Below are 18,821 nucleotides of genomic sequence, written 5' to 3' on the forward strand. Positions count from 1 at the left end.
TAGTGATCATCGCCACTGGGGGAGACGAAGGCGGACGTGCGTGGTGCTGGCCACCCACCCTCCTCGCGTGCCGTGCCGGCCTTCGTAGATTCTCGATCGCCCCCGACAGCCCGTTAAGACTCCACGGGGGAGCTTTGTCCGTGTCGACGTGCGGACGTGCCGGCACGCTCCGCTGGCCGCGTTCCTCCCCGCGACCGGCGAGGCGTGAGGATGCCTTCGTCCAGCGGTGTGTGGCTCCCCAAAATATCCGTGAGGCTGCAATTGTTTTGAGGCTGCGGTGCAGGAAGGCGCACGACAAGCTTTCATCATCGGCCGTCATTTGACAATCCGCTGACGGATGAAGGCCTCCTCCCCCCTCTTTCCCCCAGCCTGTCGCCGTCTCTCTACGGTGACATTCACAATAAACTCCCTCCCTCCCCGCCGCAGACCCCTCGCAAGAAGAAGACGCGGCACAGCACGAACCCACCGCTGGAGAGCCACGTGGGCTGGGTGATGGACGCGCGCGAGCACCTGCCACGAGGCTCGGCCGCCGGGTACGTCCAGGGGGGTCACTGGGGTCACTGCCGGGTCACAGCCAGGTCGCAGTGGGGTCACTCTGGGGTCACTCTGGGGTCACTGTGGGGTCACTGTGGGGTCACTGTGGGGTCACAGCGGGGTCACTGTGGGGTCACTGTGGGGTCACAGCGGGATCACTGCGGGGTCGCAGCGGGGTCGCAGCGGGGTCGCAGGGCCATAGACACAAGGTCACGTCATTGCCCAGGGCTGTGCCGCTCGAGTTGCGCGTTGCACTACAAACCTGGCGACCCGAGTTCGATTCCCGGTCATTGACGACAGCGGTGAGGATTAACTGAACCGATCCCGGGCCTCCCCTTGGTCGCCTCAGCCTCAAATGAGTACCGGGTGCGGTGTGTTGTAAACATCGCCACTGGGGAGACAAAGGCGGCCGAGCGTGGCTTTGGCCACCATCCCCCTCGTGTGCCGTGCCGGCCTTCATAGGTGCTACTCGCTTAACAGCGCTTGCCCCGACGGTCCGTTAAGCCTACACGGGGGATCATTGTCTTTGTCGCAGCGCGAGCGCCAGCCCCGCGGACGGCGCCGGGACGCCGGCCACGAGCAGCCAGAGCGGCACGCCGCAGTCGCTGCCCAAGTTCCAACACCCGTCTCACGAGCTGCTCAAAGACAGCGGCTTCACGCAGCAGGTCTACCACAAGTACCACCGCAAGTGCCTCAACGGTGAGCACCGCCGGCGGATCCCAACCCTGCTATGGCAGCCGGGCAGCAGGGCAGCAGGGCAGCCGCACGCTGGCGGCTTCCCATCCTCACAGCGGCGACGGCGCGGCAGCTTTTGGCTGCCCATCGAACAGATGCAATTCTTCGGCCGTCTGGAACGCTCTCTTCCTTGCGATATTAGGAAGCCCACTGGAGCTACGCACTTTTAAATAATTATCTAGATTGATAAGCTCATTGCTTTAGAACTGCTGCTTGTTGTTGTTGTGTTTAGTTTGTTGTCCTTCCCCCGCACCTCCGATGAGCGCGGTTGACTACGTACGGTGCGAAAGAAGTTGTGCGTACGTACGCACATGATGCCGGGCACGGCGGCGGCGGTGCCGGCGATTCCGATAGCGTCGAGCGGTGGTTCCTGGCTTGTGGCACGTGGACAACTTTGTCGTGGGAAGCGGTGCACGGAACCGGGGGCTAAAACTATCTACATCATCCGTGCGTAGTTTGATGGGGAGAGGTCGAAAAGAAACGGGGTGGCCGTGTGTGGGTTGCAGAGCGCAAGCGGCTGGGCGTGGGCCAGTCTCAGGAGATGAACACGCTCTTCCGCTTCTGGTCGTTCTTCCTGCGCGACCACTTCAACCGCCGCATGTACGAGGAGTTCCGGCAGCTGGCGCTGGAGGAGGCGAGGGAGGGATACAGGTACTCTTTAAAAAAATGTTAACACGTAGGAGGCTTTCGCGACCAATATCCATAATAAAGGTTTTTTGGGTTAAATGGTTTATTTTTTTTTTTCCAAAATACAGGTTTTTGGGGTTAGATGGTTTAAAAATATCCATAATAAAGGTTTTTTGGGTTAGATGGTTTAAAAAATGTTCCATAATACAGGTTTTTTGGGTTAGATCTCTTAAAACCAATCCCTAATAAAGGTTTTTTGGGTTAGATGGTTTAAAAAATATCCATAATACAGGTTTTTTGGGTTAGATGGTTTAAAAAATATCCATAATACAGGTTTTTTTGGGCTAGATCTCTTAAAAAAAATATCCATAATACTGTTTTTTTGGGTGAGATCGTGTAAATATTTACGCGATTCAAAGCCTTGTCTCGTACCCCCGTCCCCCGTGTGCCGCCCACACCCGCTCCGTGGCTCCTTGCGCAGGTACGGCTTGGAGTGCCTCTTCAGGTTCTACAGCTACGGGCTGGAGAAGAAATTCCGGGTGGAAATATTCCAAGACTTCCAGGCGGAGACGGTTCGCGACTACGAAGCAGGTGCGCTGCTGGGGCGGGGTCGCGGGTCGCGGGTCGCGGGTCGTGGGTCACGGGTCGCGGGTTGTGGGTCGCGGGTCACCGGGTCGCGGGTCACCGGGCATGGCCGGCGGGGTTGAGAGGCATGTGGCCTGGCATGGAGAGGGCGGCGTGACGAGAGGTGTGCACCCGTGTGTGGTTTCCGCCTTGGGAGCGGGAAAACGTTTCCCCGGCGTGTCGTCGTCGCCGCCGCCTCTTGCGCGCGTGGGGGTTGTTGCTCCAGGTCTACTCTCATGTCCAGCCCACGGATCGAGTCGACGATCTGTCGACCCGTCGACTCACATGGCTCCATGGTGCAGCCACGTGCGGCAGCGTAGCCGCCAAGGACAAAGATCCCCCGCGTAGCCTTCACAGACTGTAACGGCAAGGGCTGTTAGCGAGCAGCACCGCCTGTGAAGGCCGGCACGGCACACGAGGGGGTGGGTGGCCAGCACCATGCCCGGCCGCCTTTGTCTCCCCAGTGGCGACGTTTACACATCGCACCTGGTACTCATTTCAGTCGGCCTAGGGGAAGCCCGGGAACCGATTCAGATAATTGTCATCGGTGTTGGCCGTGAATGGGAATCAAATTCCAGTTGCCGGGTTCATAGCTCGGCACGCTAGCGGTTACACTACCGCTCCCATTAGGAGAAGCCCAGAACCAATTCAGATAATCGTCACTGGTGGTGTTGGCCGTAAGCGGGACTCAAACTCGGGTCGCCGGGTTCGTAGCGCAGCGCACTAACTGCTACCTCTCCCCACCACCGCCCAGCTCCTCCAGTGCCTGCTCACGGCACTCACAAGGAGTTGGCCAGATAATTGTGCGTGCTTGCACGGGGTGACTGCATGTGCGCACGTGTGTGAAGACAGGCAGTGTGCTGGAGAGGTAGTTTCGTGGTTAGCACACTGCGCTATCAACCCAGTGACCTGTGTTCGATTCCTGGTCGGCGGGTAAGATCATTGGGGAATACATGAACCGGTGCTGGGCCGCCGATGGTTCAACTCGGCCGTATACGAGTACGTGGTGCAGTGTGTCGGAGAGACAAATGCGGCCGGGCGTGGTCCTTACCACACCACTCCCTAGTGCACCATGCCGGCCTTAATAGGTGCTCGCTAACAGCACTTGCCCCAGCAGTATGTATGACTGAAGGGGAGATCTTTGTATGTGTGTGCGGTGGTGTAGCGGTTAGCACGCTGCACTACGAACCCGGCGACCCGAGTTTGATTCCCGCTTATGGCCAACAACACCAGTGATTGTCTGAATTGGTACTGGTAGTGTAGTGTATAGTAGTGTGTAGTGTATAGTAGTGTGTAGTGTATAGTAGTGTGTAGTGTATAGTAGTGTGTAGTGTATAGTAGTGTGTAGTGTATAGTAGTGTGTATAGTAGTGTATAGTGTAGTGTGTATAGTAGTGTATAGTGTAGTGTGTATAGTAGTGTATAGTGTAGTGTGTATAGTAGTGTATAGTGTAGTGTGTATAGTAGTGTATAGTGTAGTGTGTATAGTAGTGTATAGTGTAGTGTGTATAGTAGTGTATAGTGTAGTGTGTATAGTAGTGTAGTGTATAGTGTATAGTAGTGTATAGTGTATATTTTAGTATAACTGCTTCAGCCCACCGGCGTGTTGGGGAGTAAATCCACAAATTGCTCCATGATGCTGGTTTGCTCGATGATTTATTCTCCAACACACCGGTGGGCTGAAGTAGTTACACTACTATACACTACTATCTACTATACACTACACTACTATGCACTACACTACTATACACTACACTATACACTATACTACTATACAATATACACTACACTACTATACACTATACACTGCATTACTATACACTACACTACGATACACTATACACTACACGACTATATATTATACACTACACCACTATATACTACACTACTATACACTATCTTCTTGGTTCTTTCGGTAAAGTCACGTAGAATGAAAATAATAAAATAATACAAATACAACATTGTTAAATAATTCTCACGACGTTTCGGCCACAACGCAAGCAGCCGTCCTCAGGTGGAGAACAGGTCTGTCGAGAAGACAGAGTCTGAATGACACACCCCAGGCTTGGAGCGTCTATTTAAGCTGATTGACGCGTTGTTTAGGTGACAAACCTTACCGGTTGTATTGGGTGGCGGAGGGTTACGACACATTTATACTCACAGCGATCTAACCCCGAACACCTTTATTAAGTATCGTGCGTGTGTTCGAATACACGCACACACACACCCCGCGTGCGTACAGGCCAGCTGTACGGACTGGAAAAGTTCTGGGCCTACCTCAAGTACTCCCAGGCCAAGCACGTGGACACGGACGCGCGGCTGCAGGGGTACCTGCGCAGCTTCAAGAGGCTGGAGGACTTCCGGGTGGTGGTAAGAGCCTCCCCCCTGACACGCCGGCGGGAGCGTCTGAGTCAAAAGGAGCACGCCGGCCTTATGGCGCATGCACTCCTCGCTGAGATTCGGGACGGCGGCGAGAAGCGGCGGCAACAACAACCATCGGGCCAAGCTCTGTGGCCCAGTCTTGTTTGGGACACGTTGGGGCCTTTGCACGCGTGTCAGTTTTGCTAAGTTGGATTCCCAGCCACGGCTCGAATCAACGATGAGCGTGACATTTGAACCAGTCCTGAGCAACCCTTCCACCTCCACTCCTTTCTCCCCCCCCCTCCCATCACCCCCTCCCTTCCATCACCCTTCCCCTCCCATCACCAGGCACGCACTGACCGGTGAGGTGTAATATCACATTCAGGCAACGCCGTGTGATGCACACAGCATTGGGATGGATTCATCCAACAGCGGATTGACCACGGTCTACTTTGTCTCGTTGGGGTTCTCATCTGCTTGTGAACGTTATAGGTGTTTATTTTAGAGCGTACGGAAAGTGCAGCAGTTGTACGCATTGATGTCTCTGCAGGGCGCGGGGCCAGAACTTTCGATTACCTTTTTGTTCCGTAAGAAAATGGCGTGCGGTGCGCAATCGACAACCCACGAGCCGTTATCGTGTTTTGGGCCGCGTCTTCGAACAAACGAGCGAACTAACGAAGGAAACCTTTTTATCTCTTCGTCCGCCAGCCCCCCATCGGAGAGGAGGGCGGCCGAAGGAAACCACCTGGACCGCCGGCGCCGAGCGGAGCGGCGGCGGAGGAGGCACCCGCCAGGCGGGCGTCATCGGCGTCGGCGTCTGGCGCCAGGCCGGGCCCTGGTGGGGGCGGCGGCGGCGCCCGCGCCGGGGCCGCTCGCGCTCCCCGCTCGGTGGGAACGACGGCGGTGTCGCAGCGAGCGGCCGATCGTCCCTCCGCCGACACCACCGCCGCCACCGCCGCCGCCGCCCGACAAAGTTCCGCTGCCGCCGCCGCCGATGTCACCGTCCGGGCCCCGGGACGGGATGCGCAGCCGCGATCCCAGAATGCACTTGGAGCCATCGCGGCCACCGCCGACGCCGCAGCTGGCACCCCCCTGTAGCTGCGCTGCGCGGAAGGGAGACTCGGGAGCGGGAGAAGTCGGGGACGCGTCCTGCCCCTCGGCGTCCCGCGACGACCGCGATGGCGATGACGCGCTTGCAAGCGTCGGGGGGGAACACCCCCGCCAGCGGACGTACTGTGAAGCTGAAAGCATGCGGCTGTTAAATTCAAGAAATGGGGACAAAAACAGACACGGGACAACCAACAAAAAAAGGGAACAATTCTGGCAAGAAGAGCTTCTCCTCCCCCTCCGTTGTAGGAAGTCGTTTGCTTGGCACCCGGCTCGTTTTCGACGCGAGCGGGCCAAACGGCCGCCCCCCGACTGCACGTCAGCGCCGGATTCCGTCCTCCCCTCGCGCCCTTCCCGCCCTCGCCGCTTTACAACGACGAGCGGCTCGACCGGCGCACGACGGAGTGGCCACGGCGGGCGGGCGACGGGGGCGGCCCTTCGTTCCGCGTCACGTCGGAACGTCGCGCAGAGGGACGAGGAAAATTTGGCTTGCGACCCGCTCGAGTGCTTCGTGTTTTGTTTCAACGTCGCTCGACAGATCCACGTGCCCGGGATTCCTTTTCGGCGGTGGAGCAAACGCACCGTTCCGTGCCTTGCGGTTGAGGGTGGCGCAAACCCGGTGGCGCCGTGCTCACGGTGGCGGGTGGTGCGCTTGATGTCAGGTGACATCGGCTAACTCGGGGTGGAGTCTTGCCGGTGACGACGAAAATGCCTCGGGCGCAGAGAAGTTTAAAAAGCGGAGTAATATATTACCTAAAAACAAAATAGAGATGGGAAAACTCTAAAAAAAACCTTAACTAATATATCCAAGTCTTCCCCGACTGCTGCAAATGCGTTTAAATTATCTTCAAATGACTATGTACGTCGAGATGATTATATGAAGCATTTTTTTTATAAGCCAAGGTTGTAAGGAATGTTCACTCTTCACTTCAATGCCAACCCTGGCAAGGATAAACAAAAACACATTTGCGAGGTTAGGCTTGCTTTTTTAGCGAGACGTAAAAACAATAATTCCGTTCAGATGTCGGGACGATGCCAAGGCCGCGGCTGATAAGGACCCCCCCCCACCAAGGTGAAGGGCATCGCTTCCAGGGCTCGGGCGATTTGGACATCGCGTTTACCGCGGATTCCAGAGGTCGCTCGAGGCCTCGGCACATCGGGCCGTGCTTTGCTGCCGGAAGCAAGCTTCCCCTGCCGCGCGAGCGAGAGCGCACGCCGTTGGCTACGTACGGCGCGAAAGAAGGTTCGTCGCACGCACGCAGGAGCGCGGGGATGTGGGAGCGGAGCGGGGGTGACGTTCACGTGGCCGACCCGAGACGCGGGGGAGGGGGAGCTGCGCGGGCTGGTGAGGAGGAGGCGGCGGGGGGTGCCGAATTGGCGCTGCTCACGGGAGCGCTCTTGGCCGACGGCAAGACGGCGCAGCCTCCGAAGAACGTGGTCCACCGTGACCACGAGCGGCCACATGACGAGGGACACCGCTGCCGCCGCTGCCCCGACAAAGACGGCTGAATTTGAAAACCCACCCCCAGTGTGTTTCTTTTTGGCAAGAAAAATAAAAATAAATCTGGGCACACGCTTCCACACACGCAGCAGCCCTCCCCCGCCACCGCCGGCGTTGTTGTGAGGCCGGTTTAAGGGGCACTCGAGACATCGCGATAGCGCCTCCGCTCGACGCCTCCCTGCGAGCAGAGAGCCCCCTCCGCCAAGGTGCGGCGGCAGAGACGTCGACGCGGCGTTTCCCAAGGGAACCTCGCCAAGCTGCAGCTTCCCATCGACGACGATTATCCCTTCCCGCCCCCCCCCGCCCGCGTTTACCGCCCCCCCGCGTTCTGTCGCTTGTTTTTTTTGCTGGCGACGGCGCGGAACGGACGGATGGATGGACGCATGCACGGATGGACGCAGGGACGGAACTCTGACCCAATGTGGGGACGCGACCACCGTGGCATTGGTTGGACTGGCGGCGGCCGCCCGCCCCCCCCCCCCCCCCCCGCCTTCTCTTTGCGGCCCAGCTCCTGGGGCCCCCCATCACGTGGACCCTGGTGCGGTGTCCACCGCCTAAACACTCTGCCGTAGCTGCGTGTTTACCCCCCGCTGGTAGCTGTCCCCACCTAAGTGAGCAAAATGTCCACATTCCGATGGCGGGGAGAGTTGCCCCCTGTGCTGCCACGCACGATACAAGCGCCCGGAGACCTCCCACAGATCCATCAGCAGCCCTTCATCATTTTTTTTTTCGTACTCGACCACCGCCGAGAGACTTGTGATGGGCTGTGTGTGTGAGGGTTGCGATGCCGCGGTGCCACGCGGCCCGTGGTGCGAGCCTGTCTCTCAGTCTCCCTCGATCCACGTGGTCATTTTACCCCGCGCGTTAGACTGACCACCGCGCGCACACACACATACACACACGCACACACGGAACGGAACTTTTAGTTTCTCGGGCAGGTGGTCGCTCGCCCTCGTCGTGTGCGTCACGTTGATCTACGTCTCGTTGCTCAACAAGGTGTTTGCATCGCTGCCATTGCGGCCGACCCGTAAGACAGCAATACCGGGGGTGCTTCTGTTCTGCCTAATCTGTGCATCGTAATGATATCGCTGTTTTCCTCTTGGAGAGATAACGACTGAAAACCCTCTTTTGAAATACATGTTGACGTTCGACGACAAATGGAAACTGGCGATTGTCGAACGCAACGTGGTTGTCGCAGAACCACCTGGGCCTCCAAAGGGCTCAGATTGCTGGGGTTCAGCGAAGCCGACAATTTTGAGCCACGGCTAAAGGGGAGGGACCGCAGGAGACTTTTCTACGAGAGTAGCCGGGAGTGGATACCAAGCCAACCACGCACGGACGTAAACTCGTGTGCTCTTGCTTCCGCCGGCGATCATCTGACACGATCGATACGATCTATCCCCGTTTGACATTATCGCCACGGTGGCTAGGAGATGTTCACTCCCCCGCCTGGTATGCAGGGGTTCGTGAGTTCGATCCCGACCCTGACGCCCGCTGTATATTTGCAGTTTGCGTGTCTCTCCCCGTGGTCGCGTGGATTTTTTTCCCCTCCACATTTAGAATCGACGTCACGCGTTTGGAGTATCTGGCTGCTGCCATAAATGTCCACACGACGTGAAGCCACTTGGCTGAGCTATCATTTGTGATGGCCAGGTCTGGTCTGGGAAAAAGAGCGCTACATTGCTCAGTGGGCCTGACCTGGTAAAATAAAAAAAAAGTGTAACAGTTCTATCCCCTTGCGCGTGACGGCAGCGGCAGCAGTGTGCTCATCAGCGCCATGCCACTGTCGAGGTCTGCTGCCACCGGCCGCGACAAGAGGACTTCATGAGAGAGAGTTGGTGTCGTTTTGCTATTCCTCCTCCGTTGAGCGAGCGCCAGCGACATTGAGGCGATCCACTCGAAGACCTCGTCCCCCCATCTGCACGTGGCCGTTACAAAAAGGGCCCCTTTTTTGTCGGCATTTAGCTCCACCCATCGCACCTGGGTTCGTCTCACCGACGACACTCGTTTCTACCGCTCGCTGGCGGCACGAGAGTTTGCGTTTCTGGCGATCGCGACGGGTGGAGGCCACCGCTAGAAGTGGGCCACCGGCTCTCAACCCCCCCCCCCCCCCTCGGGTCACCGATGGCGAGTGCGGTGACAGGAAGATGCAACTGCACGCACTCGCTCGGGCACATCTGTGATATTTTATTTGCATCATCTTTGTGAGCGCTCATCTTTTGAGGATGGGCCTCTTCAGTCGGTCGCCAGCTCTGTCTGGGCCCTGCGGTGCGACGCGACCGGTTGGCTGCCTGCTGCCGCGTGCACCTGTGGCCGTCTCCCGCTCCTTTCCTTCGTCTCGGCCACTGCCCGCCGTCCCTGCTGAGCGATGTTGTCGTGCCCAAGCGCCGCTTACATTTTTCCGTGGCGAGTGCGGCAGTTTTGAAACTGGCTTCTGTACAAAAAAATCTATAATTTGCAGCGATTTTCCTCTGAAGTCGTTATAAGAAGCGTTTCCTGGACCAAGCGCGGCTGTTCATGTTTTAAAATTCCCCGGCGTGTCCCCACTATGCACCTTGTGTCGTGACGCGGCTTAAGTGCCGTCTCCCGCAATGCACCTTGTGTCACAGTATAGTTTAACATGTTTAATATGTACAGTACATTCATAACCACAGTGGTGTCACTGGGGACAGGTCATGTCCGGCAATCCTGGGGGGGGGGGGGGGGACTTCAAATTACCTTTCTCTAATGAACGAAGCTCTCGGCAAGGCAGGCAATGGACGATGCTGGGTCACCCCTACGCATGCATCTTCTAGAAAATAAGAGAATTGTTCTGAGGTTGCATCCTTCCTTGACAAAAAAAAACCTCGCATCTCTCAAAAATAGTTTTTTTGTACGAGCAGTTAGGTGATTTTTTTTCTTTCTTTAAATGTTCTTGAGACTTCACACCCCCTCCAGACCTCCGTTTGGATATTACGCGCGACGGCCCCTTCCGAAAATCGACGCGGTGCGGGTCGTAGGGTTTTACGCGACCACGTGTTTTTTTTCCCTCCACGTCGGTCACGCGTCGAGAGGGGGGGGGGACCGTAGAAATACAGCACAACAGCGGACAGCGTCGGTGCCGCCCACGGTAACCCTTGCAGCCTCGGGGAGTGCCAATCTGCTGCCCCGCGCGGTGGCGGTCGCTTCGTCCTGGGAACTACCCAAGCCCGGCTTTGGCTTTGCCCCAGGAACGGAGGAGAGAGCCACGGGGCCCATTGGGGGCCCACCGGTCGGTTCGTCGCTCCTCTTTCGCTTGGGATGCGTTCGTTTTTTGGTTGTTCACCGCAGCGCCTTGGTGAAGCCCCAGTACATTGTGGCTTGTTTACAAAGAGGACACGGTAGTTTAGTGCGAGCGTGTGACTGACGTGCGTGTGACTGTGTGTGTGTCGCCATTAAATTTTGGAGGGCAGTTGTGGAGCGTTTCCTATACCTTGGCAGTGTGCTCATCATCGGCTCCGGTTTAACAGCAGAGGTCTCACTCCGAATCAGTCGAGTGGCATGATCTTTTCATCGGTTGCGTGACGCTGTGTGGAAGCTTCCTGGTCTGTCGCTCCGCACGAAGCTTCAGGTCTTCTCAGCCACAGTCATTCCCTCCCTTCTCTACGCTTGCGAAACGTAGACCCCCCTAATGGAACATCTTCGCCGGTTAGAAACATTTAGGCTGGCCTGCCTACGATCCATCCTGGGTTTAACCAGGCTGCATTGTGTGAGGAGCTCACAAATACTTGAAAGATCTGGGCAAAGTCCCGTTGGTGAGCTCCTCTGGCAGGCAAGGCTGCGTTGGCTGGGTCATGTAGCCCGCATGCCCAGCTACCGCATGCCGAAACAGCTTTTGTTTGGCCGGATCGAGGGGGCTAAACGAGCGCGGCACGGGCTAGAGAAGAGATGGAATGATGTGGTACAGGAGGACGTGGAGCTGAGTGGACTTGCCGATGACTGGTACCAGCGGTGTCAAGATCGGCCTCTGTGGAGGAGGCTTGTGAAGGACGCTGCTGGGCAGTTTGAGGCAGTCGCCCTCCAACAACAACGGAGGGCAGAGGAGCGACGCTCACAACAACGAGCGGAGCGCGGGTGGCTAAAGCACAGCAAGTTGGCACCGTAGGGGGCACAGGTGGTGCATCAGCCAGTAATCTTTGTCAGTCGACCTGTGGCATCTGGGTCTGCCCAGTGACCTGCCAGCGGACGTTCGACACTTCACGTGGACTCAACGTGCACCTAGCCTGGCACAAGCGTCGTGGTGGCGGTCGTTGTGCTCGCTAAACAGCACTTGCCCCCAAAAGTCTGAAGGCTATACAGGTGATCTGTGTCGCCTGTGTGTACATTATTCCTGCCTTAGAACAGTATATCTATTATTTTTGTGGCAGCCCATTTACGATCACTGTTGCCCACCTGAGCCGCAGTGCTGATGTGATCGGACGGTCGGGTTATTTATTTTGAACGATTTTAACTTCACACACACACATATATTCGATTTTCTCGCCTACCAATCGCGTACCGCCGTTGTGGTCGTATTTTTGTTTGGGGGGGGGGGGTGGATGGAACGAAGGGTTTGGAAGAAGAAAAAAACAACGCCCACCAACGCGTTCAGGATCTGCGTTCATCCAGCGCCCATTCGTCGTATGGACCCCCACCCACCGCGTCTCCATCGCCTCTCCCCCACACGGTCGGATTGCACGGAAGCGACCGGCGGGCGCTCCTCCAACGTCCTTCCAAGGATCCAGCCGATTAGGGCCCCCCACCACCACCCCCCACCGAGGAAAAAACAAACCTTGGCGACTTCAGCTGTGCGCAAAAAATACAACCCCCGCGTGGGTGGTGTCCTCCGCGCCCTTTGAAGTCTTCCGCGCTTGGCAGTGCCGGATGGGGGGCAGTGCCGGATGGGGGGCAGTGCTCGCACGCGGGCTGACCGGTCACGGCGCCATCGGCGCGGCCTCGGAGCCGGTGGTGGCAACTCGCAAATTAATTCTAGATTTAACTCGCAAATTGCCTGTGGCGGAGGCCACTCCCTTGCCTCCAACCACAAAGTGGTCTGCTCGTCTTCTGCTCGTATTTATCCGACCTCGGGAGGAGGATTATTATTACTACGATGGCCGAGTCCACCGAAAAGTGCGACATCAACCTTGACAAGGGCCTGGCCCTGTCGACGAGCGGGCACTCGCCATGACGGTCCCGTGGGCACGAGAAGAGACCCACGACGTTCATCTAAAGTTCTAAACTCAGGATCCCTGTTGCGGCGGTGCTGTTGATGCGCCCCATCGTGAACGGTGGCGTTGGACCGTCTAGGGCCTCCACCGGCCCTTGGCGTTTCACCACGAGAGTGTCGGGGGGGGGGGGGGGCTCATCCGCTCCCCTGTGGCCGACTCTTTACGGCGCAGCCAGAGGGGAGGGGGGGGCCTTCTGATGCTTGGTCACGTCCTGGCCCTGCTCCTGGCTCGGCCTTGCTGCCCAACGCTGCCACTGCCGCCACTTTCAATTTGTCGCGTTTGTTGTCCCGCGAATGGGATGTTTGTTCAAAATGGGGCGCTGCTTTTGGGCCTCCAAAAGGGGGTGACGGTGGGGGTGGTGGTGGGGGGGTAGGCGGATCGCGGCAGGATGGGAGTCGGCGGTGGTAGTGATGTGTACGCGCTTCAGACTGCAAGCCCCCCCCCCCTCCCGAATTGTGCAGATGGACGTGTGTTGGTTCCATTGAGCAAGATTTGCGTCGTACTGCCTGAAAGTTATGAGAAGAAAAACAACTAAAAATATATAAACACTTTTGAAAATGGTGAAAGTTTATTGCTGCCAGTTTGTGGTTTGAGTTTGCACGCCTCGGGCCTTTAAAACTAAACTACAAACGAATTTTGTTTTATTTTAGCAGGTAATGCCCCACTGAGCTGTAAAGCTTTTTTTTTCCAGAAACGACCTTGGCCATCACAAGTTATGAGCTCAACGAAGTGGGCTCATCATCATAACGTGGACATGTATCGCAGCCAAACACTCTTAGATGCATGATGTTGATTCTAAATGTGGAGGGGAAAAACCGGAGGACCCGGACTTAAAATCCACGCGAACACGGTGAGAGAGAGACACGCAAACTCCAAATATACAGCAGCAGGCCTCAGGATCGGGATTGAGCCCACGACCTCTTGTATACCAGGCGAGGTAGTTAACATCTCCTGGACAGTTTAACACGTAGGCTTTCGCGACAATATCCATAATGTAGGTCTTTGTTTGGTTAGATCGCGTAAATGTAAGGGGCCGTCCATAAATGACGTCACGCACCTGGGGGGGGGGGTTGAGAAATGTGACGTCACGTCAAAATGCGAAACTTTAAATAAATATAAACACGTTCTACTTAATTAAATTGACTTTTTAATAAATGTTTTCTACAACATCAGAATGCATCTCCACATTAAATACGCACTACAATGACAATAGTTTGAAGCGATTTGAAGCATTTTTTATATATTTTTTTGGGGGGGGGCGCAAATCTTTGTGACGTCATTTGAGGGGGGGGGGTCTGACTTTTTGTGACACCGTGTGACGAGGGGGGGGGGTCAAAAATCGTCAAATCGCGTGACGTCATTTATGGACGGCCCCTAAAGTGTCGTTAAACCCACCACCACCCTACACAGACTTACTGTAAACGTACTCGGATTGTAACGTGGATTTACTCCAAGCACACGGGCGTGCTGAACTAGTAACGAATTAGCACGTTCTGTGTACGTGAAAACAAACCTCACTAATTGGCTGTGTCGGGTGGTGCCGGGTTTAACGACACATTTACGCGATCCAACCCAAAAAACAATCTCGCCACCGTGGTGGTGCCCTTTAATGGGTAGGTAGAACTGACACCTGAGCGCAGCGGTTTCAATAATCACGTTATTTTTTCACGGTCAGTACAACAGAAGACGCGTTCCTGTGGCGATTAAGGTGGCTACCTTCGATTTGCCTGCCTACGTGAGAACTTGGAGCAATGCACCGTCGCATCTGACGAACTGCACTTTGCTATCGCATCGGGCGTGCACAGTTGGAGATTGTCGTGGAGACATTAGGCAGACCACCACCACCACCCCCCTCCTTCATCCTCCCCGCGAAGTTCGTACTCGCTGGCTTGCTGCCCCCTTCAAGAGGACGCCGCTTGTTAGGAAATCGCTTGGACAGTTCCAACGCGCGAGGGTTTGACTCCGCGCGTGGGATGAAACCCAGCCGAGGTCAAATTTTTGGCCGAAATGTTGTTTTGCTCGCATATCTGGCCGCTTGCAGCCAGATGTGTGGCTGGCTGCCGCCTGAGGATGCCGGTTGTAATTACCGGCGAAACGTCGTACTCTGATTGTAAAATACTCTCCAACACACCGGTGTGCTGTACTAGTAACGAATTGGCCACGTTCTGTTTACGTGACAAACCTTTACTAATTGGCTGTGTCGGATGGTGACGGGTTTAACGACACATATTTACGCGTTCCAACCAAAAAAAAAGCCCCTATTATGAATGACATTGGTTCTTGAGCCTCCTGCGTCTTAAACTGACCCGCGTTGGGAGCGTTCATTACGCTCCGGTCGGCTTCTGTTGCAGAGAGGGGGCCACACACAAACAAGTCGATTCTACGGAAGCCAACGCCTCCACCCCCCCCCCCAACATCGATTACCCTTCACCCGCCTGGGTGAATACAGTCAATCATCGATTATCCGGCGCGCGCGGCTGTCTGGCTGCCTCCAATGTTATCCAGGGACACGCTTTGCTTCTTTCGGTAAAGTCACGTGGGTATAAATTAAAATAAACCACGACGTTTCGGGCGCAACACAAGCGTCCGTCATCAGGTGGGACAACCACAGCAAGAAACAATTGCTGAAGTGGGCAAAAGGGCTGCTGTGACAAGAGGCCATATATAGCCTCTATACCTGATGACGGACGCTTGTGTTGCGCCCGAAACGTCGTGATTTAATTTGTTTAATTCTCTACCTACGTGACTTTACCGAAAGAACCAAAGAGTATGGATCCCTGCAGTCACGAAAACTTCAAATCGAGATTTTCCAGTGGTCCCGGGCCCATCCGGCGAAATCGCCAAAAACCGCTCCTAAGGCTGCAGACCCAGTCCGGCGATCGGCACCAGGCGTGTGGCCAAGAAAAGTAGCTAATGCTTGATTTTAGTGTCAAATATATGTGGTACATTATACACTACGTACGTGTGTGTGCACATCTTTCATGACTAATAACTACGGCTATAGATACATTAAATATTCACCGTGCAATCCGGCGAAAAGTTGCGTGTAATTCAGAGAGCACTGGTCTAAAGGCTGTATCAGTGCGGCAATCATCAAACACGAGTGGTGGTTGTGTTGAAACAAGAGCATGGTGGTGCTACGGACATCACCCCATGATGCAGAATCTTCGAGATCGGAGTAGTAAGTACGGTACAGTAAATAGGCACTTTTAACAGGATATTATTTTTCCGTGTGGTTTTATTACGCCAATTTCATAGAGTACACAGAATATACAACGCTAAAACAAACACAACACCTTTTAACATGACGTTATCCACGAAATGTAAAAAAAAAAATAAGCTACTTCAAATAATGATCCGACGGATCGCGCTCGCAGCCCGATTTTCCTGGCCGCTCCGCTCTTGCGAAAATTTTCAGCTCCCCCCCCCACCCCCCTGGGGTTTGTTTGACTCATCGGGGCTTGCAGAAAAGCGCCTCCTCCCGTTGTCGCCTGGCCCACGTGTCAAGAGCCTAGATCGGGACCACGACACGCAGACAATCGCCTCTGAGCTGGCATACTCCGGCATCGCACGGTCTGGGAGCCACACGCGGCAATTTGATTCGTTTGAAATGGACGGGAAGGGCGGAATTGTACTGCGGCCGTTTTGGCGCGATGTCAGAATTGACTTGGCCGTTTGAATAAAAGTTCGTACCACAATCGAATTTCCACCTGAGGGTGTGGTGCTGCTGGATGGTTTACTGTGGGTGCGCCTGGTGGCTGCTGGGTCTGTTGTGAGTGGCACCACTGGCTGGGTCTGTTGTGTGTTCTAGATTTGAAGCTTTCGTGACTGCAAGGATTCATACTCTTAGGTTTTTCGGTAAAGTCACGTAGGTAAAAAATAAAAACAAATAGAAATAAAATAATAAATCACGACGTTTCGGAGGCAACACAAGTCTCCGTCATCAGGTGGGACCGTCACAGCTGAATTTACTGTATCAAGGTTGTGAGTGAGTGCTACCAGTGGCTGGTTTGCTGTGGGTGTGCCTGGTGGCTGGGTCTGTTGTGAGTGGCACCATTGGCTGAGTCTGTTGTGAGTGGCACCACGGGCTGGGTCTGTTGTGGGTGTGCCTGGTGGCTGGGTCTGTTGTGAGTGGCACCACTGGCTGGTTTGCTGTGGTTAGTACCACCAGTGAGCCGCTTTACATGCTGAGCGAGCCGCTTCACACCAAACATCGGTGGACGGAGACTTTCTGCCGACGCGTGGGTTCCGGCTCCCGTTCGAACTCCATGTACCATCAAACCGCAGTTGCAATATTAAAAGCCCACTCGCAAGAGCACATCACCACCGTGTCTCGACGTTTAATCCACAACCCACTCTCCACTAAGAAAGAACCGCTCGTTCGTTTTACCGTCAACTATAAAAACTTTTAACTACACTATGAGGTCTATTTTACCAGTGGCAAAATATAGTAGTAGGTTTTTACCCTTTTAAACTGGTACAAAACTGACACCTTTATTCAAGGCATCATGTTTGCAATAACCACAACACAAGTAGTCAAAAAAGCAAACAAAAAGAAGCAACTCTGATATTGCACTGTGTTTGAGTTGTACGCCTTCTGGTGTCATCTGGTCCAACACCAATGGGGACTAGGCTCTAAAGAAAGCCGTCTCGGGTGTGGACCAATCAACTTCAAGGACAGTGCATATTATTATCATTATCAGAGTTTCTTCTTTTTGTTTGCTTTTTTGACTACTTGTGTTGTGGTTATTGCAAACATGATGCCTTGAATAAAAGTCGATTTAAAGCATTCGTGACTGCAGGGATTCATCTTCTTGGTTCTTTCGGTAAAGTCACGTAGAAGGGAAGTAATAAAATAATAAAAATAAAACATAATAAAATTATTCTCACGACGTTTCGGCCACAACGCAAGCAGCCGTCCTCAGGTGAAAACCAGGTCTGTCGAGGCGACAGCGTCTGAATGAAACAGCACACGCGATTGGAGCATGTATATAAGCTGGGTTGGAAGGGGGGAAGAAAGGGGGAGCCTTGAAAAAAGAATATGCATATCAAGAGGAATTTAGCATATTTATGGGAAATGCAGGTATGTGATTAGTACTGCATATGCCCGTGCATTATGCAGGATTAGCAGCATCAAAGGGAGGGGGGATAAGGGAAATGCAGGTATGTGATATGGGAAATGCAGGTATGTGAATAGTAATATTTATGCCAAGGCATTATGCAGGATTAGCAGCATCAAAGGGAGGGGATAGGGGTAGCATTCATGAAGGGAAGGAGTGTTAATAGTATGTAGCTGCAGTAACTAAAACCACCACGTAAACAACTAAAGTATCAACTACATATTATCATCAGTATACTAAATATACTCTACAATAAGCTGAGTTACTAACAGTAAGTAATACATTACAATTCTACGTCGTAAAAATTATATAATATGCTTCCATCTAAACTTTATTCTCTTACATCACACGAGTCTACACCGTACTATATACTGCCATAGACAAACCCAACATTAAATTATATACCGTATTGCTATACATTGTAATATTACACTATGTATTATTCTACCCACCTTAATGTATATCACACTGCTGTATATTCACTATACAATTACGATACTATATATTACTTTGTACATTGTATTAAGCATATAAATGTTATACTATTTGTTATTATACACTATACCATTGACCGTCGTGTGAAAGATACTAAGAGGAAGAGTAGTGGGAGGAAACTTGCAGCGGAGCAAAGAATCCATTCCCTGCGGAGAATACAATGCCGGTGAGTGGAACGCGGTCTGAAAGTCACCGTAAACGTGAACACAATCAGTTAAGATCCGAAATGGTTTATTACGTCGTTCCAATGATTGCTAAGCCGGAATCCATCTTCTCGGTTGAAATTGTCTCTGTGTTTGTATATGTGGATCGCCTCATGAACGAATCTCTCATGGTAGCCAGATGGCTTGCAGAGAACCTCTGTCTTGGAGAAGTCAATATCATGTGAGCCCACTGAATTGTAACAGTGATCTGCCACGGCTGAGGTGTTTGTCCTACCGTGTTTCAAGTCTGCTTCATGTTCACGGATGCGGTCCGAGACATGTCGTTTGGT

The 18,821-nt window shown here is 53.9% G+C and overlaps 1 protein-coding gene across 1 annotated transcript in view; it reads left to right on the forward strand.

Moving 5' to 3' along the window:
- LOC144736259 (la-related protein 1B-like) overlaps positions 1-10,921 on the forward strand; it is a 58,842-nt gene extending 47,921 nt beyond the window's left edge. The window contains exons 14-19 of the mRNA XM_078618882.1: positions 427-533; positions 1,070-1,233; positions 1,776-1,920; positions 2,378-2,487; positions 4,762-4,889; positions 5,589-10,921. Coding sequence (XP_078475008.1) covers positions 427-533; positions 1,070-1,233; positions 1,776-1,920; positions 2,378-2,487; positions 4,762-4,889; positions 5,589-5,978 — 1,044 coding nt within the window. The 3' untranslated portion in view covers positions 5,979-10,921. The remainder of the gene's footprint in view (positions 1-426; positions 534-1,069; positions 1,234-1,775; positions 1,921-2,377; positions 2,488-4,761; positions 4,890-5,588) is intronic.
- Positions 10,922-18,821: the final 7,900 nt, after the last annotated feature.

This window comes from Lampetra planeri, chromosome 60 (genome assembly GCF_965212315.1).
Source record: "Lampetra planeri chromosome 60, kcLamPlan1.2.h2, whole genome shotgun sequence".
In the NCBI taxonomy this organism is placed as follows: Eukaryota; Metazoa; Chordata; class Hyperoartia; order Petromyzontiformes; family Petromyzontidae; genus Lampetra; species Lampetra planeri.